Here is a 26,427-nt window from a genome sequence, read left to right as displayed (position 1 = left end):
ACTCTGGCAGGTTTGGTGCTGTGACCATTTCCCTGGGGAGCCTGTTCCAGTGCCCAACCTCCCTCTGGGTGAAAAACCTTTTCCTAATATCCAACCTGAACCTCCCCTGACACAGCTTTATGCCATTCCCTCAGGTCCTGCTACTGGTCACCAGAGAAAGAGATCAGTGCCTGCCCCTGGTGAGGAAGCTGTAGACTGCTATGAGGTCTCCCTTTAGTCTCCTCCAGGCTGAAAACACCAAGCAATCTCACTCACTTCTTGTATTCTGGAGGATTCCCCTCCAAATCCTTCACCATCTTTGTAGTCCTTCTTTGGATGCTTTCAAGGAGCTTCTTATCTTTCTTAAACTGCAGCACCCAAAATTGCACACAGGACTTGAGGTGAGGCTGCCCCAGTGCAGAGCAGAGCAGGACAATCCCCTCCCTCGACCGGCTGGTGATGCTTTGCCTGATGTCACCCAGGACACAGTTGGCCCTCCTGGCTGCCGGGGCACTGCTGACTCAGATTCAACTTGCCATCGACCAGGACCCCCAGATCCCTTTTCTGTGGCACTGCTCTCCAGCATCTCGTTCCCCAGACTATACGTACATCCAGAGTTGACCTTTCCCAGATGCAGAATCTGAAGTAAAATTAAAGTTGACAGAATGATATTTTGAAGAATATTTTGTAGAATACAAAGACAGACAAAATACAGAATTCTTGTGGTTTCAAGTCTAACTGATACAATAAGATGATAGCTTATTTTCAAACAGAGCTTTGTAACAAAGAGCAATGAGATTCATATGTTTTCAGAATTCTGCTGGGCCACAGGATGAGAAAATTAATAATGAAATAAAATCCTATTCTGCCTCTCACTCATATTCTCCGTTACAAGGGGGGCTGAGTGACAGCTCTGTGAAATCAGTGGGCTTGATAGTTTAAATATTTGCTATGCTAGATGTTAGAGAAAGGACTGGGAAACTTTAGGATCTACTGTATACAATTTGCCTAACATTTGTGAGATAATCAGAAACAGAAGGTATAGATGGATTAGGGGGTTAAATGTTGTCTGATGTATACCCCTCTCTGTGATCAGAAGCCACCGAGCATGGAGAGAAGGAAATAAGCAGACAGCAAACAGTATAGGGTCTCCAGGAAGGAACCAGAAGGTGAGAGATTTGGGGCAAGGGTGAACTGTGCAGTGAACTGTGCACAAAAATACTATTTCCCATTGCTGGACTCTGCCTGGAATTTGTATACATTTTATTTAAAAGGAAGATAAATAATGGTACATGACTGCTTCCTAACAATTCAGAACAATTCTTAATAAAGAAGAATAAATGTTGTTTCCTTGTCAATGCAACCTACCATCCTCTTTTTTACATTTGAGAAGAGCTGAGCAAGTGTTTATACTGCCAGAATGATTGCAATGTGAAAAGGTGGATTTTCATCCTATAATGCTTCCTTCATCTTCCTCATTCCTATAAATGTGATTAATTGTGGTGAAGCAGGTTCAGGACCCACCAAATTAAATGAAGTATAACAGCCCACAAAAGTAACATGTCCTGTCTCTCTCTGTAAACAAGGATTAAGTGCTAGTTTTAACTACAAGATGACTTTATTGCTCCTATTTGTTTTATGGATTCTTTACTATCCATTACTTAATTGAACTCAAAGCAGAAGCCTGGCTTTATCATTACTGAGCCTGTGAGCAATCATTAGATGTCACTGAGCCAGCTCTTCATGTGGTTTGACAGACTTTTATTTTGGAGATAGGATAAGAATAGCTTATTGGATCTGGCTTGGCTATCCTGAAATCAATGTGTGGTATCAGATCCTGAACAGCACACTTCTGCACTACATATGGAAGATAAAATTTAGGGTCAGTAGGCCTGCTTTGCTGTTGCATTTCATCAGAATTCTAAACGTACACCAGACCAAAACCAGTCACACACAGTTGAATCAGTCTCCTTGTGCCCATGGAAATACCCTGCTTCCTTGCAAAAATCTTTCCGCAGAAAGCTTTCTAAATTATATCATCATATTTCTCCTTACTGGCAGTCTTTAACCCTTTCTCCTTTTTTTTTATTCCACCCTGAAAACAATTTCAGCTCATTCAGTGGAGTTGCTATAATTGTTCCTCAGTGCTTTTAGATTCATACTTCTCTCCCAGCTCTTTCCATCTAGTAAGCCAGGATCTGAGATCCCTCCTGTGTTTAATTTAGTCAGTGTTTCAGATTAGTTCACCACTACCCATGTGTGTGAACAAAAGAAACTGAGCATGAGCTTTTTGATTGCTACTTACTTAACAAGACTGGTTTTCAGCTTTTCTATAGGTAGCTTTTTCAGAATCAGCTTAGTGAAAACTTTTTATTGTTCTAAACTTCTGTACAGACACTGAGAAAAAAAAGAGCAAATGAGACAGAATGGTTTGAAGGTGGAAAAGGTGTCAGGAACAGAAGTTTTCTACTGTGAGAGTTCCCAGTTAACAGGCAGCCTGGGCTTCTTGAACTATTTCTGGGACAGGCAGGCTGATTGCTGAGTCAGTGGGCATTTAGTGTCCTTCAAGAATTAATTAAGAGCAGTGAAGAATATGCTTTGCTTCCTCAGTAGGACTTTTTTTTCCTGAAACTGTTTTGACCATCTTTGGCTGGAGGAAATGGGAGACAACTGCCATTATCACATAAAGGCAAGACCACTTCCTCCAGGACAAGAGTCACAGGTATATGGGTCAAAACAGCAGCTGGAGGTCTTTCAAACAGATGAACTTTTAATAGGCAGACTGACAATAATTGAAGAAAGTTTGTACCAGACCACCTGGAAGCAAGCTTCAGATGTTTACCAATAAGGATTAAGCACCTCTGCCTAACCTTTCTCATTACAGAAATTTTACACAGCTTGATTTAATCCAGGTTGAGATAACAAGCCTCATAGATGAAGTTCTCAGGAGACTTTGTTCAGCTGATTTTCCAAATAAGCTCTGTACTTTAATATTGTTGTAAATGCACATTAATTACCCAGGAACCTTAGATGTATTTGGTAAAGCTGGTTGCCACAGCAGTTGTTGCCGTGCTACATGGTCTGTTTTGCATTTAGCTTTTTGGTACGGTAGTATTACAAAATAAGCATACTCGCTGTGGGGAGAAAAGCAGCAACCCACCAAGCCTCTTTCTTCCTAATATGGTGAAATAAAAAGCCTTGGTTCAAGCCAGCTGAAGTGGTGATGGAGTCGAGGCCCAAGGAGCAGGGTCATGGTCAAGATTCACACTGGAAGGGCAGGAAATGTTTAAATTCTCTGACTATGATTAAATTATAGGACCCAATGATGCTATCAGAGCTGCCCTTTTCTCCTCCTAGCACATGTTTGATTCCAGACTGGTGAGAGTGTTCCTTACTGCAATTGCTGGCTTGGGATCTACGGGCTGTGCTATATAGCACATGTAGGAACTTATTTTTCACAAAGGTTTATATTAAGTAGGGCCATGAATTTCTCAGTGGGCAGCAGTGTGGGGGTTTCAGGCAGAGCCCTGAGCTGAAGCGGAGGCTGGTGAGGGGCAGGCTGCAGGAGGAGGATAGGCACCGGGCTGGGCTGTCTCCTCTGCTCTCACAATGTCCAAAGAACAGGGGCCCCAAACGCCATTAGAGTGCCAGGAAGTTTTGCCTTTTTCCTTATTTGTGTTCACTATCACCTTTTTAACAAAAGAGCTCAGCTTTTCACAGCAGCAAGTAGTTGGTCAGTGGTAGCTGTTTCCCCCATCCCCCTGCCAGCTCCCAGCTGAAGAGATGGGGTTTTCTGGCTGCTTCTCAGGGTTTGTGTTTCTGCTGGTTAAAACCTCTGCTTGGGGACGCTTGGTACAGTATTAACTCATGATAGTTAGGTCATGATAGTGAGACATGCATTTTTTTCTTACTTGCTGACGCAGGGAAGAGAGACAGTTGAATCCATAAAAGAAAGGGAAACCCATAAGAAACCAGAGGCTGACACATCCAGAATACATAATCCCAGTGATTATAATTTATCGGGTACCCTAGTCATCTGAGGCTTTGCAAACAAAAGCCGACTGAAACACATCTCCCCAGAGGGAAAGCTATGTGGAAAACACTCAAATAGCTTTAACCACAGTTGTGTCACAAATTCCTCTCAGATTTGGTGACTGTGGCTTGTTCTAATTAAAACAGTAACAGTTTCACCACTGTGTTTTAAAGTAAACAATCATTTTCTGTTTATAAGGGGGAAAAAGGAGAAAAACAGTGAAGGTAGCACTTCTCTGCCTGGAGTACATGTCTCCACAGTCCCATAGCACATTTTCTCCTGCAGTGTTGTCACCCATCACAAAGCTTTGCTTCTCAGCAGCTCTCCAAGAGAACATGGGCAGTTTTGGCAACTGAATCATCCATATAACAGCTGCATGTGTTCAGAAAAAGGCAAAGGCCTGAGCTTTAACTTTTATAAAGCCTGATCACATCCAAAGCTGGATTTGATGTGCTCCGTTGTTTCTACCACAGCTCCCTAACCTGGGGCTCAGACCTAGCCCAGAAGGAACCACTCAGATAGAGCAAGGGTGCTGCAAGAGCCCCAAGAAAGCAGCTAGCCCTTCACTGGCAAGGAAGGATGAAGCAGAGGCAGCAGCACAAAGAGGAAAAAGCATGCTTGGTCAGCTTTATTAAATAACATATTCTGTATACATCCATTACCAAAACTTTGACATGGAGGGAAATACTGAAAAGGAAAGATTTATTTTTTTTTTAGTGGAGTAAAAGTGTTGCCTGTGTTTTTAAACAAAGGCGTGTTGGCAGAATGGAGAAAGGGAAAGAGAATGCAGAAAAGGAAGAGAAAGGGAAACTACATTTCAATTAATTCAGATAAGCGAAGGCCAGAAGACCTTATGACAGAACTTTCCATTAATTCCTGTAGTCTAGCTCTCTGCCATAATTGTGTTACTTCCTAACTCTTTTGTACAAATACTGTTGTGGTTATTATTACTGATTACTGTATCTACTACAATTATACTTACAAAAGCTGTTTACAGTATTGCAGCCATAATAATGTAAAAAAGCAAAGTCAGATGAGACTTTCATGGTGGATGTTGTATTAAATTTTGAATTAACTTATATAACTGTCTTCAGCTGCAAGTACTTACAGTGGGAAAAGACCAGAACAAAAGAGTAAGGAACAAACTTTGTTTTAATTCAATCACTGTATTGAATCTTAGGTTTAAACTTCATTTTTAGTGAATCATAATTTTTTGAACCTGTGATCAAAGCCTTCTGTCTGACCCAGAATATACTATTTCAATTCAAAGACAAATTTTGTTAAATTTTTTTCTATTTTAGCTTAATTTAAGAAAAAAAAAAGAAATATTTTAAAATATTTTTTTATTTTTTTTTAATATTTTCAAATAAAAGGCAATGATTTCTCTGAATTAAAGTATTTCAAGTTTTGAATTGTTTTCTGGAGCCAGTATAAGTTTATAAAATATTTCAGGGTTCCTAAGTCTCATTATTTTTCCCCAGAGTTTTCACTGAAAAATTTCAGCCAGCCAGCAAAACAAGAAGGGATAGAAAGAGAAACTGAGGTATAAAAAAGTTAAAATAGTTTTCCAGCGTGTCATTAGATGGATATCAGTATTACAAATAGAAATTTCATCTCCTGCGTCCCTCTCTACAGTGAGAAACACTAAACATTAAATAGATAAATTATTAGATGCAAAATAAATGTCTACCCATAATTGTTCTGAGCAACAGAGGTCATTACAATTACTAGAACTGTTTACTTAGTCTCTGAAATCTTGTTCCTTCCTCCCTGGTACAGTCACAGGTGAAGCCCTAGTTGCCTGCTCCATCTCCATGGCACAAGTTAGCATGATAGAAAAGTAATTTTATTTGTATTACTGTCTCTTCAGAAAGTCCCTCTCTCGTTGTCGAAGAATTAACAGGATGCTTTCAAATGAGTCAGCACCTCCTCCTACATTCAGTCGCTCCAATTCCCAGGCCTCCATGGACAGCACTTCCATGGAGGACTTTTGGTGTGAAGTGGAGAGCATCAAGGAGAGCAGAGAAGATGGATCTGAAGAAGCAACAGTCTTGGAGTTCAAACCTGCTGATGGTGAGCACACAAACACCACTTCTTCCTTATGCCTTGGCTTTGCCTTCTCACTAAAGAGATCTCCTTTCTCGTGTCACTCAGTATGAGCAAAAGTACTAGGCTGGGTCACTGTAGCTCTGCTTCTGAACATCACAGTCAATCACTGGAAAGAAGCAATAATTCGCTCTGGTTTATAACTGGAGCTGGTAATTAACTTCTGAAGTAAGGTTTTTTTGCATTGACTTTGTGCTTCAGGAGAACAGATACAGTGTAATTCATAAAGGAGAGGCACTCAATGAAAGCTAAATCTCCAGCATTAGACTAAACCAAAACATTTAAAGTAAAACAATTTATTTTGTTAAATTTATTTTGTTAATAATTCATTTAGTATGCTGGAATTTTAAATTTTCTGGTTTTTGGTTGGATATGATGCAGAAGTTATTAAAGTCTTGAAGAATTTTTTGGTTAGATATTGTTTAGTGCTATCAGGAATTTGATAACTGCCTGTTTCTATGAGATTACCCAATTCAGATATAATTCAAGAAGAGTTTAGAGTTTAGTTCAGAGGTAAGTCTGAATATATGGATGCCTACATTGTTCAGACTCCCCACTTGACCAAATTCATTCATCACTTATGCAACATATCCTGAAGGTATTACTACCTCATTCTGTTATCTTAACCTTTTCCTCTCTCTTGTTTTGTACTGTATTTGGAAAAATACATAATAGTCTGTGCTGGCTTGTTGCAATACAGCTTTGTGTTAGATTTGATAACATGTAGAACAACAGTTCACATTTTTTTCCGGTTTTGACCCCATTTACTAATGCATTATATTGTGCAACACAAAATACCAGGTGTTACTACAGGATGAAAAAGAATTTCTTCTGAGGTCATGACCCACTGATAACTCTTTCTGGAGAACATCTTGTGGCTCATGGCTACTAGTCTGGTAATTACTGATCTAGGGATAGATTTTGAAGCAATGGTGTGTTCTTTCCTTGCAATTATTAACACAGTGGTGATGAGGTTTTTTTTACTTTGACACGCAATGGGATGTCATTAATTCTGCTCCCAGGAAGAATGGTGAAAAGGGGGGAAAAGTACTACATTATTAATCAAACAAATATGTAATCAGTCATGGTAAGTAACTTATACAGAGGTATCTAACTCCAACCACGTACTGTTCCCATTGGAAACACCTCCCACTCAGTAGTTCCCAGTAGGGCTCTCTTGGAAGCCAAGGGAGAAGACGGGTTCACCAGAAATCTTGGTCTGCTATGAGGGTTATGGTCGGTCAGCTTAAATCTAAACTGCACTCCTCTGTTCCTTATTGGGAAAATTCTTGTCTGATCATACTCTTTAACTTGGAGACCTTAGAAAGAGGTTGTGAACCTATTGGTGTCTCTCCTTCATTCAGCATGAACTGACAGGTGTCTCTGACTTGTCTGCACCATCAGGAGAATGTCACAAATCTGTGAGTTACCAAGCTGTGTAAGTTAGTAGGGAAAGTCAGTACAGAACCTCATTTTCCAGAAAGTTTTCCATCACTTTCATTACTGCTGAACTAAATCTTCACAACAGCCCAAACTCTGCTGCAGTCCTATGTTACCCTTTGTCTGATTACACCTCATTACAATGTGTTGATTTTTTCCCCTCTGACATTAATTAAAAATGAGACTGCAAGTCAAAGTGCAGCACATCTCCACACTTCATTTACCTTCATTTTGTTGTTTTAAACATATATATATATATATATTGCATACACTCACACACAACCAGGCAATGTTTGTCCTAGTTATTAAGATCAGGAATATATTCAGTTTGGGATTATAAATCTTGGAAGTTCTATTAAGGTCCTAATAGTATAATTCTCCTTGCCAAATCAATGTGAAAACCCTTGGGGCAAAATAGAAACAAATATTCGTCGCCCTTTTGAGATGTCTTTGAGAGGAAGAGAGGCAAGATCCTTAAAAAGAAGGCCAAAGGGTGGTAGCGGCCCGGCACCACTGATACTGTCAAAACCACAATGTGGTTTGCCAGACAACACATGCAAGGGACAGACAACAGCACACTTACTCTGCTGATGTTAGTAAATACAATCAAAAAAGAACAGAAGATTATAACAAGTGACACAAGGGGTGAAAATGTGAAAATGTAGGGGAGGAGGAAGACGGGGTATTTAAGATGTCTATGATGTACTGAGCTGCTTTAGAACTTCATGTTTCAAGGCTGGGATGCTGTGCATTGTTTAAGATTATATCTGTGAGTTATTTCAGGTTATATCTGAAATTCAAAGCAAGGCACACCTCTTTCCTAGCAATCTCTATGAGAAAAAGATAATTACCTTCTCAATTATCTGTTTATCTTCTGGTGGAGCACAGTATCAAGACCCTGCTGTATAAGTAGCTAACTGTCAAAATAAGATTTGTAAAACAGCATGAGGGGTTTTTAACCTATGTTTAAAACCTATGTGACATAAGATTTTGAAGGTTTTTTAATGAATAAATTTCTTCTCTTTGATAGTTTTATTCCTCTGATTGCTGTTGCTATTTCTTAGTCTATTGTTTGTGAGTGGTTGGAACAGGAAGAGGCCAAAAGCCAGAGAAAACAAGTGGTAAGCAGGCAGAATTTCATGTCTGCCTTACTATTTTTCATAGCATCATGAAAAACGAGTTTGATTAAAAACTCAATACTTGGAAAGAATATGTCAAGACAAAAGCTAAAATTAATATAATTAAAAAACTGAAACATGGACAGATGTGGCTCCAACAGCAGCACAGAAGGATGAGAAGAGACCTTCTTAGAAAGAAGAGTGAGGAGGGAAGTTCAAAACTTACAAAGATGGGAAGGGAACACTGTAATCCTGTCTGTGGATAAAGAAAGGATAAGAGCAGAGAAGCTGTTTCAGGGCATACAGGGCTGGTCACACCCCTGGCTAACACAGAGCAAGGGTTTTAGAAGCAGCTATTTTTGTAGAGTTTTGTAAAGAGGCAGGGCAGTTAACAATGAAGTCAGTGATGGCACATGCATAAGATGCTTTTGCTTGTCCCTACAGCCCAGTCCTGTAATTTTCTCTTTTGTGTATCTAGCTGCCAAAGTGCAGCAAACTGGTGTCCATCAATCAGCCTGCATTCTGATGTCAAGAAGAGGCAATAAAGGGAGAGTGGAAATACCAACCTGCCATTAAGACCAGCACTGGGACAAGAACAATAAGTGCATTGACTAGTTGTTTTATAGAACATGCTGCAAATTAATCCATTTCCTGTTTGACATGTTTATTTGTAGTACCTCTTCTTCAGTTAGAGCCGTAATGAAATTAGTGTCCTGTCTCAAGCAGCATACTGCTGAGCTAGGATTGCTCCCAAAACTGAAATGAAGGACCTCGGAATCTCCTATGTGATGAGAGATTTTAAAAGGCAGTGACTATTTACTTTAAAAAGCAGACAAATAAAAAAGCAATGACAGCAAAATTTAAAATCACTAAATGATTCAGAGAAGGCAGACTGGGAGCTTCTGCTAGTCCAATAATGACAAGGCATATTAATTTAATGTAACAGGTAGCAAGCTGAAAACCTGCATTGGCTTTGCCTGGACAGGTTTTGGTAGCGGGGGGACTGCAAGTGTGGCTCTGTGAAAAGATGCCAGAAGCTTCCCCCAATAGAGCCAGGATAGAAAACAATTTTTCACACAGTGCCTAATCTCACTGTGGAACCAGTTGCAGTGTTGAACTAGCTGAGAAACAAGATTCAAGAAGATATTAGTCACTAATTAAAATACCAAGAAATGCTGGGGTGTACAGTGCTAGTGAGTCTTTCATTACCAGAAATTAGGATGATACCTAGCATGCAAGGATGGCTATTTTTGCATATTCCACCCCTACCTGACCTCTTTGATACCTACCCCTTCCTGAACCTTGTTCTTTAGTGAGCAGCTCTGGTTCTTAATCATCTTATTCAAAACAAGCTGCTGGACTGGGTGGACATCACCCTTCTCTTAGTGTGGCTTCTTCACTAGGTGTCTGACTACCAGCTGGCCCTCTGACATCTCAAATTCCACTGTTAGTGTGCAAATACATTATTCTGTTGTATACATCTTCAGTATTTTTGTTTATTTGGATTCGAATACCAATTTAAATTCCATCAACCAAATGTCTTTATCCAGTAGAGCATGCTAAAAATGGTAAGCATGGCATAAGTGGTAACTGAGGAGATTTGTGCTCTTGCATTAGGCGTTAGCTTTTAAGGACCTTGCTGTGTCAGGCTTGCTACTCTGTTGCCTTTTTCACACGCCTATGCTGATGCACAGGTTAGAAATGCCTCCTCTGTTCTTCTGGTAAGCCTCTCCTATGCAGACACTGACAAACTGGAAGTGGAGAGCATGTTGACAAAACCATCTTTACTTGCACTTCTGGCCTAGAAAAGGTTGGAATTGGAGTCTTGTCACGGTAAAGGCTATGGCAGCAGTCTGTCATGCCATCTCCTTTCCTTCAGCCCCCTCGCCCTTCCTTGCCAGGCCTGGTAACACACTCTCTTCCTTCGCAGAAGGGGAACTGGAGGCAGAATGGCTGCAAGATGTAGGTTTATCTACGTTGATCTCTGGAGCTGAAGAGGAGGATGGCCAAGCTCTGCTGTCCACTCTGACCAGAACTCAAGCTGCTGCCGTACAGAAGAGGTACAACACCTACACTCAGACCCTGAGGAAGAAGAACAAGCACACAGTCCGGGATGTGCGAGACATCTTTGGCACCAATGACTCTTCTGTAAGTATCCCTTTGATCTTAATTTTTATGCAATTTGCAAGTAGCTCACCAAAGTTTCTGCCAGACAGGAACCTTCTGCTGACAATGTACAGACAGCCAGTGGCAGCTCCTGACCCTAAAATCAGACTTTTAATACTCTATATGTTACGTTTTGAGAAGAAAGGAAGACACCAAACATAATAGATGGTGCACAGTTTTGCAACTAACTTGTAACATAATATTGTATCTGTTACCAGTCTTCCTCCTGCAATCTCCTACCAAGACTAACATTTACTCCTTTATTTTTTGGAAATTGGTGAGTTACTCTTGGCAGCTATTCAAATTTTTGATGGCTTCTGGGGACACTTGCTATTTACTCAGCAGTCTCAGTGGTGAAGTAAAACTTCTCTAATGAAGCAACTGGGGTTCAAATATGCATAAGCAATTAAACACCTGCCAGCATGATTGCAACTGGTACACTGGCAGTTACATTTCACTTATCTAGCAAATGAAAATCTATTAACTGTTCATTTGCTTCATGACTTCAGAAATGAATGTTACCTCTGGTGGTTTCTTCTGCTTTTCCCTGAGGATAGCCCTAAATGAACCAATTCCTAGCACTACATGTTTTGACTTTGTTGAATGGAGTAAACTGTGTGAATTTAGTACAATGCTCAAAGCAACATGCATTTTACCTTTGTCACTCATGATACCTTAAATGGGAGTCACCAATAAGCTCACAGTCTCACCTTTGAAATTAATATTAAAGTTTTTGCCATCACAAAACTCCAAGAAATTCTTTTTCATTATGATTTTTCTTTGTCCTTTTCTGTTTGTCCTATCTTCTCCTCAAGGCTTGGCATCCTGGACTATTTAAAACAAAAAAAAATTGGGATACAAAATTGTAGCTTCATAGTTATGATAAAATCAAAAAGCTATAATGGCCAGAAAGTTAACTTATTTGTCTCCAAATTTAAGTATCTGGTTTCTTTTGAACCTCTTACGGATATCCCACAAATACATCCAGAAGTATCTGGTAGTTTCTTGTGGTCAGACTTTCTTTCGTGAGAAATAATCAAGCATGTTTGCATGAACGTTAAAAAGCTGATGGTTCTTCTAATTAGATTAGCACACATCTCCTGACTCGAGTCTTTGTAAACGTTAATGTGTTTAAAAAAACTAAAGTTTCCTAATAAAATTCAATCAGAAAAATAAATGTTGTACCGTTCTCTCAGATAGGCACATTATTGATGTATTTTTGACCTGCTTATTTTCTACTTTCTCACTTTCTGAAGTTTCTCAGTTGCTAGAGGAATTTGTATCTTCAGAGCCAATTGCCTTTCAAATCGCTTTTTCACTTCCTCTGAAATTCAGTTCACTTACTACTTCTGTATTTTTAAAGTCTAAAAGATAGAATCAAATAAGTAATTAAGTCTTCTAATTTTTCTTCCCACAAAAATATGCAGTTAGGCAGGTGCTTGACTAAATGTTAAACACAGATGCACAAATACAACTGCAGAACACACCATCACTTCCCTCCAATGGACTGTGAAAGATTGTATTTCTAAAAGCCTGAAAGGTTCCCAGCACCCTTTTGGTTTTCCTATTGACCATTGCTCCTATCTCTGCTGCTTATTATGGGATTTAGGAACTTTGTGCTAATTATCAGCTCTTCAGGGATAAACACTTCAGAGGAGCTTGTGTTCCCGACCTAAGGGTTTCCCGAGCAGTCTTTGTTAGGGGGTATCAGCAGTCCCTCGCGCTCTGCTGCCTCTTTGGGCACGGCACTACGGCTGGCGGTGAATCTTTGTGATGAATCAGCTTAGGAAAGAGATCCGCATTAAAAACAACCCAGCAAAAAGAAAAGAGCGACAGGAGACGGGAAGGGGCAAATCTTTTCAGCACAGCTGCTGAAGAGAGGCTGGTAAGGAGACTGCTTGAAATGACGTGAAGTTTTGCTTTCCCATCCTGCCTTTCTGTTGGGAAGGAAGAAGTAATCATGGTGCGAATAGCAAAACAGCTCTAATTGTTTCACATAACTCTATAATCCTCCCCATTAGGAGGATGGATTTACACCTTCTTCCCAACGACCTAAGAATTGCAAGAGCCTAGAGGGATGGGTTACAGAATGGTTTACTGTCTTCTGTGGCTAATGATGAGATAAAAGGTGATTAGCTCAGTAAGGTCACCTGAGATGAGATTTAGGGGATCACTAAAGAGGCGTAAATAGTTGTCATCTGGAGTGGGGGAAAAGAAAGATAGATTTGCCCTAGTTTTTTGTCTCTGTTCTGAAAAAAAAAAAAAAAGCCTCCCTGCTACATGTTTTGCTACTACTGCCTGGTGGCCTGCCTCTGCGGGAGTCAACACAGAGCAAAGGGTGCTTTTTCAGTCATCCTGCCTTGAGGTCCATCCCCTCAGGGCAGGAGTGTTCCCTCAACGGACAAACTGGTCTCAAATAAAAGGAAATGCAGCCATTCCTCGTTTTGTTTGGATTTTTTTTTTTTCTGTTGCCTATCCTGGAAAGGTGCCATGATCCCTGGGGGCAAAATGCTGCCCCTGTGGTACATCACCCTTGCAAGAGCCATGCCTTGGAAGAGCAGCCTGTCCCAGCTGAGGTGCTTTTGCTCTGCTTCAGACAGGTCTACAGCCAGGAGCCTCGACTGACAGCCACAATACCGAGTTTTAAATTGGATGGTTTATTAATCACTGTGGCCTGATTTTTCTTACTGCTGGTACCCTGCTGCTTCCATCAGAAGCCATTGGCATTGCTAGTGCTCAAAGCCTAGAAAAATCAGCAGAATACAAATGGACACACACACACATGGATTTTGTTATTGGAGGGAGGAAGTGCATCATGCTCATTAAAAGCCCAGCTCTATGCCTTGTGAAACTCCTTAAGAGTTTTTAGAAGCATTTTACTTCAGCAGTGCATGAGAAAATCATGTTCTGATTAAGGAGAAATCACTAACCCAGACCTATTTGCATGAAAAGGTGTTTGTAATGACAGTGCTTGGAAATATGAATATATTCAAAACATTGGCAAATTATGTCCTGACCAGAACTATAAGGTTATCCTCCTCTGCCTTTATTTCCCTTAGCTACAGGGCTGACATTAGAATTTGGTTGCTTAGGTGCTGCAATGATTTGGTTTTACATCTTCTACAATGAGGGTAGCTACTAAAGAACTACCAACCTCATCTCCAGCTTCTCCTTGCTCTTCTGATTTCCTCTCCCCGTTGGAAATTCCTGTGTACATTGTGGCAGTAAACAGTGGGTTCATTTTTAATATGTCTAATGAATCACTTTCAGACAGAAATCAGCGTATGAGAAGCTGCACCTTAGCTGGAGCCCCAGCCAGATGAATAAAGCTGTTCCAGTTTAGTTAAGGACACAATTTGACTCTTGGTCTTTCACATTCATTAAGATCTTCCACAGTTTTTTATTCTTCTTTTATACTACAGAAATAATCTGGATCTTTAAAATTCATGTATTAAAAAGGTTTTATTCCTAGTCTTCCCTTTCTTTTTATCATATTATCTTAAGATTTTAAAAAAGTAAAATGGGGGGGAAGGAAGACATTTTCACAAAAGGGACATAGATTTGGCTTCTTTGTACACTCTCGCCGTGGAGGCTGGGAAAAGAGACTGAGAATATGACATTTTAGCTACCCCTGATACTGTGCATGATCCACATTATTCTATAATTGCCAGAAGCTAGAGCAGCTCACAGGCTGTTGCAAGCCCTGATGGGTGTGAAGCAGAGGTGTGCTGTCTGCTCCTTTCCACTGGCTCTGTGCTTTATGGAAGCGGGTTACTGCAGGTGCTTTGCTATCGACTTCACCCTTGTAACAAGGCTGGAAGTATTTTTTTCCTTAATAAACTTGACTCATTGTAAATCTATTCTGAAAACTGTTAGAAGGGTCAGACATTCTGAGCACTGAAAGTAAATGAGGGAGTTGCTAATGTTTACCATTAATTTCTCCATCTGGAACTTAAGCAGAAGCATAAGTACTTTTATGGTTGATTTTCCCAAACTGGTGAGACAGGTCTAACCATCTCCTCCACTTCCATACTCCCACCTGAAATTTATAGCATTTTTAATGTCCTGAAGCTTTTTATGTAAATGTTGTGGGATTTTATCATAAAAGCATCCTATAGTTCTCCTTTTCAAAAAATCGGTAGTCCTTACAGTCTTCTGGCAAAGGAAGTCCATGTGACTTAAATCCTGTTTGCTCTCAAGTTCGCAGGCTATTGAATGGAGTCTCTCAGGAGAGATTTTGTTCATGTTACATTTGACTTTGTTACCCAAATAGCTCAGAGGATAAGGCAGAATAAAACAACCGCAACATTATTTCAGGCTTCCAATTTGAAGAGCTGCCTGTCTTTTAAATATATGACATTTTTTAGCAGCCTGAATGTTGCTCCTGTGTGTTGGCTACAAATGGGGAAGACAAAATTTCTGCCCTGAGGCATTGCTGGTTGTTGATAAACAGCCGATTTAGCAATTTAAAAAGCAATTTAAAGAGTGGGTATTGAGGGCTAATGGGGTCTCTCAGATGTAGGTTCAGCTAGAAAACTGGAGCTGCTCCATCAGGTTCAAAGAGGGTGAGGCAGCAGGTTTGAGAAAGGCGGAGGCTCCAAGGACTCCCACAAGGATGCAGAAGACAGCAGAAAAAAATACGAGAAAGGTTTGGAATATTGTAGTCATTTTCACAGAGTAATCTTCAGACTATTTCTTTAATTCATGACCTTGATTTGTAATTTTGTTTTTTTTACCCATGAACACATAGATGAGCTGCTACTGCCCCATGTACACAGAAACACTCGAATTTGTCTTTATGAGTCACAGAACTGCTGAGAACAAAGCCTAAATTCCACTGCCAATAAGAGGTGACACTGTTTGAAAGTCACCCCCTGGGCTACTAAGCTCTTTCTCTGCAGTGCAGAATGACTTTTGGAGTGGAAAGAAATTAATTTTACTATAGAAAATTTCTTCGTTCCCTCAGAACGTTTTTTGCAGTCCACCGATAAAAATGTTAGTATGTGGGAGGACATCTGCCCATTAATAACTTGCTGGTGCCCAAATTGCAAGAGACACCAAAGAAGCCTGATTTCTGACAGATGCCTGGGAACAGCAGATATTCAACATGTGCCAAAGATTCTTCAAAAAGATTTGTGGCCAAAATGATTAAAAGCAGGATGAATTACAGTTCTACAAGGATTTTTTTCTTAGTATAGTTCTGTACAGTAATTTACTTAGCTAATTTCAGTCATTATGTAGGACAGGACTCATTAGGTACAGCAAGCTGTAATATTACTGACCTCAACATGATCAAATCTATACAGACTGAGCAAAATTAATTCTCAGTCTTGGCTATGAAAAATATGCTCTTGAGAATCACAACAGATTGTTCTATCTTTTCAAAACAGTGTAAGCTGAGAATGATATACTGTTGCTTGAACTGTAGTAGTTTTTGTCCATCGACTTTTACCTTCACTGTAGTCTGATCATTTTTCTTTGCTTATCAGCTCACATTTGAGACAGTTCCAGTGCCACCAGTTCCTTCTAACGGTATCCAGCTCCCTGGGCAGAAGGCAGTTTGGAAATCAGTTACCTGTGAGTATGACAACATGTAACCAGTATTCTCTTTCTCCTGGAAAAATGATAGACAGACCCTTTTGTGGTTCAGGGGTTAGTCCCCTCTTTCATGTTGAGGCAGTGCTGCATATATTTCCTTAAAATCATTGTCAGCTTATTGTCATGCAGGACCCAAAGTTTCCTATTAATGACCAGTGTTGTACTACTCAGACTGCTGCCCTTGAGGCATCAGCATCTAAAAAATACTGATCATTGCAAGGCTGGGATTGTTAAAACAATCACTAAACAATATTTTGCAGAATTTGTCCAAACTGTATCATCAGTGTATTTTCTTTTTGCATATCATGACAAGAAAGATTCTTATTTTCCTCCACATTTCTCTGGTACTGCAAAAACTGCAGTATTAGAAATGGATCATTTTCGTGGTTCTGCCCTATTATTCTGATCCACTAATGGTGTTACCCCTTAAATGCTTTGTCCTGACAGTGACTGGCACTGCTAATGAAAACAATAGCTCTACTCTACTTAGTGTCTGGATAACTGTCAGTAGCCTTCCATGAGAAAGTCCATCTTTTATTTTGAAAGCTTTTCCCATCCACATTGTTCAGGGCTTAACTAAATTAATATTAATACCCAAGTTACTAAACTAGTCCCTTGGATGTTTACCTCTGGGTATAGTGCCACAGGCATTTTCCTTGGTGGCAAAAGCTGCTCTCCTGATACTTCTGCTCTTCAAGCAGTTGTACTGCAGCAGATGGGGAACCGACTTCCCAGGGCTACTGTAGACAGTCTGTGGTCCCAGGTCCAAGGGGGGAAAGAGAGATGGAAAACATCTTAAATGGCTTGGCTATTAGATAAAATCTAAATCCACAGTTCAAAATCTGGAAGCCACTCAATAACACACTTAGCTTTTTTCATATCTGACTTGCAAACCAAGGGTGTTGCAAAAAATATTTAAATCCTTGTATCTGTTAATGCAGTGATTCAAAAAACATGGGACATGCACAGGTTTATAAAATATGTAATGTTTTTTAATTCACTTTCTGATTTCCATGGCTTTTGAACACATTTGGGTCATGTTAGTAAATTCTTTCCTGCAATCCTGGGTGATGAAATTTTACTTCACTTTCAGTTAAATTTATGATTATATTCCAGTTAGGTGAGTCTAGGAGTTGGACCTTAAGGGAAAATAAAAATTGACCTGAGATATGAGAGATCTGTCGTGAAAGTTGGCAACACTGGAACTCATATATGTTATCACACTTTGGATTCCATGACAATAGCATATTACTGAACTTGATTGTACTGATTTCAAAAATTTTCCTCTGGCATCCACTAATTTCAGGAGGTAACTAAAGAGCAATAAGTCAGTTCACAGTATCTACCATAAATGCCAGTAGATACAGTGTTTTTCAAACTGGAATATTGTACATTGTGTCGTGTTTCGGTGCTATACAACTAAACTGTCAACATTGAGAAATGTATGTCTGTGACCACATAAAATATATGCACAATGTCTTATGATTATAAGTAACCTAAGAAACTGTGTCAACAGCATTTTTCTGTCAAGACCTTTTATTTTTAATTGTTCATTAGACAAGTGCCACCACAGTTTGCTGGCTTGGGTAGACAAGGACAGAGTACAAAAACTTTGGAATTCCTGATAAACAGGAAGTTCCAGCTTGACTATCTTTCTCACAGAAAGCAACAAGTTAAATAATCTAAAATGAAAATAGGGATTTTATTTCTAAGGGGTTATTTCCTCCAGACAAAACAGGAACATGCTGTGGTTTGCACTGAAACTCCTCTTTGAAGCACTTCCTTTATTACTGTCTCAAGACTTTTGTCATCTTGGTTTAATTTTTTAATGTCTCTGTACTAAATGCAAGCATATATTCAGCATTCATATATTATTTCCCTTATTTTCAGCTACTAGCTGTCTAGACTGCGGACTAGATAAAGGCAGCCCATCCGTAACAGAAGAGCTCTCTTATGAGGTCTCTTTCTCAGAATCCATTACAGTCCTTCCAAAAACCCAAGAGTGGCCAAAAAATCAGAGGTTCAAAAAAGAAGACTCGGCTTTGCCTGTAAGTTTGTTCTCGACATATTTCCTTGGTTGTTTTCTTTAATACAGCAATTTCCTGCTTTACACCCCAGCACTGTTGGAGTCTCTTAAGATACATGAGCTGTCCTTTTAGACGCATGCTTTGTAGAGACTGCCTCCTGTGCCTGCCTTCTGCCTGTGATTGACTCCCAGAGAGGCACCAAAGTTAATATGGATATCCAAGCCAGGTCTTTACTTGTACCCATCACAGATGAATGTGTGTAACTCAGTCCACAAATATTGCATCATCCACAATTTTTTCATGCAGAAATAAAAACCTCTTACTGGCATGAAAACTAACAATCATTTTCATTATGGGTTTGCTTTCCTACTTTATTCCCCCACAGATTATCTGCCTTAGTTAACATATGGATTTAAAATTGCTCCATAGATGAAGAGAGGAAAGCAAACTTTAGACCTGCAGCAGTACTGACTGTTTCCAATCAGTATTCAGTGCTATAGGAAATACTATATCATCCAACCAGACATACACTGAGCAGTTTTGTCATTATCTGGAATTATTTTGTGAAGTCAAGGAAGTCTGTTTTCTACTTCCATCAGCTCTCACAACTTCCATCACTGGAAGCATTAGTTTAGTGCTTCATATACCGCCTTTTTAGTGACATGTATGATGTCAGCTGTAAGTTATTTGGAAGCATTTCCTGAGTGTCATGATGTCCTGAGATCCTGAACTAATCTGAAGCTGTTATAATCCACACAGACGTTCATTTGTCCATCTCAGACTCTACCAAGGAAGAAGCTGAGATGCAGAAGTAAGCTTGCTTGTCAAAAGATAAGACACCAAGTAGATTACACAACTTGTGTGAAATCCCTGTGTTTTATTGTGTCTTTGGTTGTTTTGGGGTTTTTTGGGGGGATAACTTGGTGTCCTGTGGAAAGTACGGGTATTTCTGCATTCATCATAATTTTGGCCTTTACTACCACATGCACACACACAAATTGTTCTCTGCAACAGCTCAGAAAATTTGCAGTTGACAGAGGAAGGAAACTGCTGACAAAGAGTGAAGATGCCACATTGAATATCATGGATCTGTGGATTCATAATCGATTAGTTTTAGAAAAAGCCAGTCTTGTGCTGGGGTTGAACTACTCTGCATACAGGACATCATTTTGTGAGTTCATGAGTACACAAGAAATAAGAAAGGTCATTACAGAGAGAGATTTCTAAATAAAGTCAACAGTCATAGCTGTTGATGTTGGCATTCCCCGTACTTCATCTGCTGTCACTCATGGTATTTGTTTTTTTCCCATAATGACTCAGACTGTCATGGGCCTCACCTCTTGCTCTGTTACACCAAGCAACCAGCCACCTATACCCTGGAGGACTGTCCCTCCTTCCCCATGGTGGGCCAATGGGGCTAGACTGAAGACTGTGCAACATCATACTTTCTCCAGGGCAGGTCTGACAACATAACCAACGTCATGGATAGCGTATACAGAGCTGCACAAAGATATATTGTATGTCATAAAATAGCATGTCCCATGCAGCTCCCAGAATGGCCACCTCAACAACCTTGGCTGCATAGCGTTACATGCAGTTTCCCCAACACGGGACCATAATCCATGTGACTTAGTCAAAGATATTACAAAGCTACGAGTCAGTAAGCATATCAGGCCCATCTGAATACACTACGTAGTTCCACATAGAAACAACATCACAAAATATATCAGACATGGTCCTTAGCCAAAACATTAGTAATCAAATTTCAAGATAGCACAGCCTCCTTCAGTGATGCATATTTTGACACGACTGTTCATAAGAAAAACCACTGGAAAATTGTGACACAAGACAGAAGAAAGAGGCCCAGCCCCAAACCTTGTGCTAACCATAGCATCACATCATAGTGACCCTAGGACTCAAACAGCCACCATGGAAAATCATTGTAGCACCCTTTGTAATCAGTTTTGAGTGTTTGGAATTTTTTCACGGGCAAACATACCTTTTCACTTTCCCCTCAGAAAATATACGTGTACTATCTGATTTTTTTTCTTATTTTCAAGGTGATTTATTGTGCTTTGACTGCTTTTGGACTTTTTGCATCACTGGAACCAAAATGCATAGATATTCTTTAGTATTTCATGTATCTTCAGAAGACTGTCCTGAATGCAACTTTTATTACATTATTAAGTCTCAGGGAATTGTGGAATTGCTCTGTTCTACAAAAGGAATATTTTGGGCTAAAATGCTACAGACAGCATGTTCATTAGTTATTCTGTTCCCTGAACTCTTTCTGCCCCAATTATTATTAACCCCTATTGACCATGTGCAGTATAATTTAGGAAGTCCTAAACTACATGATCTAGATGTCCTTTGTAGTCTCTTGTTTTTGAAATCTGGTGTACGTTTAAATTTTTTTTGTTTGCTTTTTATTTAATTAGTTTAACTGGTTTCATTTAAAGATGGTTTAAACCTATCGAGTCCAAATTTGTTTAAAAAAAAGAAAGACTGGGCTGAAATCTCCAGAAGCAAAACATTATTAAAGGCTGGGTTTCCACTCAGATCCCTAAAGGGAGGAGATGATTTGTAATACTTTTTGTTTATATCTCTAACGTTTTTTTAAAGTACAATTAAATTAAAAAGACATACAATGCCAAAGATCTTTGAAAAGCATGTTTTTTACTGTAACTTTGTTATTATGTCTAACAATTATGTTAGAAACTGATGGGTATTTGTTCTTTTTGACATTTGTACAAATGTGTCTGTCACGAGGCAACATTCCTGGCTCCGGTCTACAACACTGCAGTTTCTAAAACATGTAGAAATCTTCACATGCCCTCAAATTCCTCAGTATCATTTAGTTCAAGTCTACTTGAATAAGTTATTTCTTAGCTGTTGGGAGTCCTGCTTCTAAGCCCAAATGCTTTTTAAGCAATAAAAAATACCATTAAATTGGCAGGTTGGCATGAGGACTAAGTAATTTTGCTTCTAGGCTTTTCCACAGGTCTTTAGTTTGAACTCTTCTGTTAGACCTCATAAATTAATAGCATTATGCTAAGCAGGCATGTGTTTGTTACAGACACATGATTGATACACAACCATATCCATGATGAACTGTGTCAGCTACTTCAACAGCATTCAAGACATTTTGGGGAAGGCAGAAGCAGAGCAAAATGTTGCATCCTGCTGAAACAGGGCAAAAGTTTGAAAGGAGTACGTAGCTCATTTGTCCTAGCTGGAGTACAGGCACAGAGGTGCTCCAACACCAATTCCCAGTCAAACTGCAAGGGAACATAGTGAGCAAGAAGCTCAATTTTATGTTCAGGTGGACACGATGTCATCATACCAGACCAATATATAGAGCTATAGTTCATCTTTTTTTTGTTATCCATCTACCCTAACATGACTTCCTATCACATACGGGCACCTCCTTCAAAACAAAAATTCGCTCCTTGCAGTTTTTGTGCAAATAAAGATGCGACCCATCTCTACTGTAGAAATTCGTTGTTCGGAAAAGCCGGTTTGGACTGACAGAGGTTGGAGACCTCTCCCCTGAAGACATGAAGAAGATCCGCTACCTCTCCCTGATTGAGCTAACAGCCTTCTACGATGCGCTGGGGGTGGAACTGAAGAGGAACCGTGCAGAGAGAGTGCGGGGACGAGGTACTGTGCTACGGCATCCCCTTTGCAGCCACTTGCGTGTCGATCAGCATTGCAAAGAAGGCGCATACGAGGCTGTGTTTCCTTTTTTTCACATTTGTTGTTATTATTTTTAAGAGAATGGTCTTTTCGGAGTCCCTCTCACTGTGCTGCTGGAGAACGATCAAAAGAAGGTTCCTGGAATAAAAGTTCCCCTTATCTTCCAAAAAGTGAGTATAACTCAGCTTGCTTGGACAATAAGATTTGCTTCTCTGTCATTTGCATTGACACTCAAATGAGTCATCGGATGAGAGAAGATGCAGGCTTTACAGGCTTGCGGGTGCATACAGGCTGTCTGACTGTATATTGTGGTTTGAAAACCTCTTGACAAGGAGACAAAATTTACTCCTTTTGTGTGTTTTATCTGTGGTGGGGACTTCATTTTATTTTTGTAATGATATGAAACCACACAGGAAACTTTAGGAAAAAAATGTCTTTCTATTTCCCTTTTTTGTTAAACTAGAGAGCCAGGCAAAATTATGTATGTGCAGAAATGGCAGATGTGAGTTGTCTCAGGAGCTTTAATTTCACAGTAATTGAAACTGTAGGTATTACTTAGCTATTATTTCCAGAATAGAAGTGATATCTTCTCATTGAGGTTTGTATGACAACACTTATATGAGCCATTTGGCAGTACAATGACATCTAGTGGATGTCTTGGAGACAGGTACACAGACACAAGTACATGTGCAATTACAGCAAGTTTCCCTGTAAATACTGACAAAAGGGAAAGTGGTGTGGAGTGTTAGGGGAAAGACTGACACAACTTGAACATTTACATGACTTGGCATTTAGCTCCACAGCTCCCCTGTCAAAATACTATGGGAAATTAGAAGAATCCAAGTTAGGGCAGGAAGAAGATCTGGTGGTGAAAATCCAGAGCTGTATGATTGAATGCTAGGAAACTATTTTTTCCAATGTTCAAAATTATGTCAAATGAAAACATATTTATTTTTCTAATAAAGAATTAGAATGGAAAGCTTATTCCTCTATTGGCAGAAATTTCAAAATAAAATATCCTAGGATCATTCTCTAATCTGAGTTCTCAGTTCCCAAAAACATATGTTATCTATGGACCTTTCCATTATGCTTTTGGGGCATACTTCAACATTTCTCAGAGGTTATTTTTCCTTCAGTACACCACTGTATTTTATCCAGTGTATCTACTCTTTTAATAATACATTTATGTGTTAATTGTTCTATAGCAGTGACAACTCTCAAGTCTAGGACAGAGGGGCCTATTTCATTAGCAGTTTTCCATACGCTGCATACTCCTTAGTTCAGGTTCAGGAATATGGAGAACAAATTAGGCAGGTTTATTTACATGAGCTGGCATCTTTTCATGAGCAAATTCCATAGAAATGTATCTTTTTCAAATTAGTTTCAAGGATACCAAGATTGAAAAAAAAGTGAATAGTATTCTTAAGTGATTTTGAGTATTTTCCCTTCTGAGTGTTTTGTTGTCTTTCAGTTGCTGCTCAAGCTTGAGGAAACAGGTTTGGAAACTGAAGGAATTCTACGGGTTCCTGGATCTGCCTCCAGAGTCAAGGTACACACTCATGCCAGTTTTCCATCTTCTGGACCGCAGACTCTGTGTAAAATAATACATCACACACATAAATTCACACTGCACATAAATACTGATGTGTCTAGCTCCTTCTCCTGCCAGTGAAAGGTTAGATCGGTTCCTGGGAACCAGTAATGCACAGAACATGTGGTCCATTGCTTTCTTTAGTTAGTGTTCTATATAAAGCACAGTCTTGATGTTGAATGCAGTTTTTCTCCATGAAACATTGAGGGAACCTTTCAGTTTATCTCTGTCATCCAAAATTGCTATGATCTTATCTCTGTTTTAATTTATTTCAGAAATTCAAAGTTGCTAAACTCAGTGAACATCAGATAAAGATCTTATTCTATGTCTTTTTAACCTCTGTGGCATTTTATTTCTCATTTATCTTCTGTGATCTTACAATTTCATATTCCAAGTGAGAGAAATTTGGCATATGTTCACTGCTGGCAGCCTGAAGTACTGCATTTTCACAGGCTGTTTTCGAGCTGTGAACACAGGATAGTTGGTACCCAGTCTCTTGACATTGTGGGGCAGTAATGCTTGCTATTGTTTCTCCAGACTAACTTGATTCTGGAAGCTGGCACAGGCAAATTAGGAAAACAAGGTGGTTTTTGTTGGGTTGGTGTTTTTTTCTGGGCTTAGTAGTGTCTACCTCATTCCCACATTTTTGCCTTTTTTTTTTTTTCCCCCAGGCTTTTTTTGTTCTGGTTTAAGAAACACCTTATAGTGCATTTTACTCCCACTTTCTCATCCTCAAGAAAGTTAGCCTTGCTTTCTGGGGTAGGAAGTCTCAACGTTGTGGCAGCCATACAAATGTTGGGGATTGCTAAACTGGCTGGAGCTGAGAATCATCAAAAATGACTGTACACGGAAAAGTAACATTATGTGAAACACACCAAAGATAGGCAGTAGTATCCCAGCTCCTTTGACTCTGTGGATTGATAAAAGTACCCAGTGGCTTGAAAAGTGCCACATCTTGCAGAAGGAAGTTCCTAATTTGCCCTGTACTTTTCAGCTTCCTCCTTTTTTCATATGAATGCTTAAATGTTATTTCACACAATCTCAAATCTTACCAACCTCTTCAGGGAGATTACAACACAGGGCTGTGCTCTAATTCAATTATTTTCATATTCTTTGTGTACAGTGTACTGTGTATTGTTCACTTCTTATTCACAGCCCATATCCAGGGAGCTGCTATAAGGTATGACTTTATATGTAACTCTCTTATACTGGGTGGTAAATTAAACTGCCCATATGAAAGTTGTAAATTATTTGAGTTTTGGTTTTATTTAAGTCTGTCCAACGAGCCAACGAGCAAGAGAGATTTTTTCAAAGCAGATCCAGATTTCATCCTTCAAAGCCTTCATACATTATTATGACATTAGGATTTGAGGGCATTCCAACTTTATTTCAGTCTTGTTTGGAGAAAGAAAAGGCGTATGGAAGTGATTAAAGGTTACTGTTCTATAAAACAAAGAATATAGAAATACAAGTTTTCCTCCGCAATCTGGTTTGTAACAGAAGTTCCAGTGAACAAAAAATGTATGATGGTCTAGTGTAGGGTCAATCATGTTTAAAAAAACCTGCAAACACATATTTTAGAAGTATTTAGATGCATACATATATGAGGGGTGGAGGGAATTGGGTGTATAATATATATTCTTACCTGCTTATATATATATATATATAAAATGTTTGTGTTTCAAAGATCTTGCTTTCTCTTTCTGCGGCTTTTTCCCAGTTCTCAGCAGAAAAATGTGGAGTAGATATCTGTCCTCTTGTGCTTTTGATGAGGTGAGGATTTCTGTTCCACATTTCCCAGTCAATTACCAGGAGAGAATTTAGTCTAGGTGTTTGTATGGATTATGTGCAAAGGATGTGAATACAGAGGAAGCTGAGATAGCCCAGATTACAACCAGTTAAATGTGCTAGTAAAAATGAGACTGTAACATTATATGCCAAATCCTGAATGACTTTCTACTTCCTTTTGTGCAACCATTCTACTTCATTATGTGTGACTGTATTTGATATGTAATTTCCTTCCATTCATGTGAGACGTGGTAAACAGAATTCATTTTTAAAAGCTTTTCTGCCTGAGCAGACTAAACTTTTTGCATAATATTAAAGAACATTTGACAAAAACATGATCTGAAACCTGAATATTTGCTACAGATACAACTTTGTCATAAATGGTCTCATAAAAGGCAGCAACCACCCTCCTATGGATAAGACAGTGTTTGGCCAGTAATAATCGTGAAAGCTGTGTTATTTATGGATATCCTTATATTACAATAGCATCCTTCAATCATTTTAACTCAACAATTTTTTGAGGAGCTTGCATTTTTCAAACAGTCATCTGGGTTTGAAACCAAACTCTGTTCCTACTAGGAACCTTGCTAAGTATTTCCCATTCACACGTGTGTTGAACTCTGATTAGTGACCCTCCAGAACTAAACAGACCTCTATTATGCAGCTTACATAGTAGAACAAGAGGATTAAAGGGGCGTCTAAAATGGTATAATCATCAATTCTTAGACCTCTCTTGTGTTTTTTGAGTTTTAGGGGTTCAGGGGGGTTATGCCTCAAGTGGAGGTTTTTCTGACAGTAATGGTTTGATACCTTTATTTTCCTGCACTCTGACCAAATCTAACTATAATTATTCTGACATAAAATTTCCTTCTAAAGACAGGAAGA

At 39.3% G+C, this 26,427-nt stretch overlaps 1 protein-coding gene across 1 annotated transcript in view; it reads left to right on the top strand.

Moving 5' to 3' along the window:
- ARHGAP28 (Rho GTPase activating protein 28) overlaps nt 1-26,427 on the top strand; it is a 76,280-nt gene that overhangs the window by 35,432 nt on the left and 14,421 nt on the right. The window contains exons 2-8 of the mRNA XM_027748511.2: nt 5,883-6,085; nt 10,607-10,824; nt 16,332-16,419; nt 18,331-18,488; nt 21,962-22,127; nt 22,242-22,333; nt 23,635-23,712. Of these exons, the coding sequence (XP_027604312.1) occupies nt 5,883-6,085; nt 10,607-10,824; nt 16,332-16,419; nt 18,331-18,488; nt 21,962-22,127; nt 22,242-22,333; nt 23,635-23,712 (1,003 nt within the window). The remainder of the gene's footprint in view (nt 1-5,882; nt 6,086-10,606; nt 10,825-16,331; nt 16,420-18,330; nt 18,489-21,961; nt 22,128-22,241; nt 22,334-23,634; nt 23,713-26,427) is intronic.

The sequence above is a fragment of the Pipra filicauda genome, unplaced genomic scaffold (assembly GCF_003945595.2).
Source record: "Pipra filicauda isolate LSUMZ 115617 unplaced genomic scaffold, ASM394559v2 scaffold260_size1094732_pilon, whole genome shotgun sequence".
Lineage (NCBI taxonomy): Eukaryota > Metazoa > Chordata > Aves > Passeriformes > Pipridae > Pipra > Pipra filicauda.
Note: the sequence above shows the minus strand (reverse complement) of the source record. Positions and strands in the feature narration are given on the sequence as shown.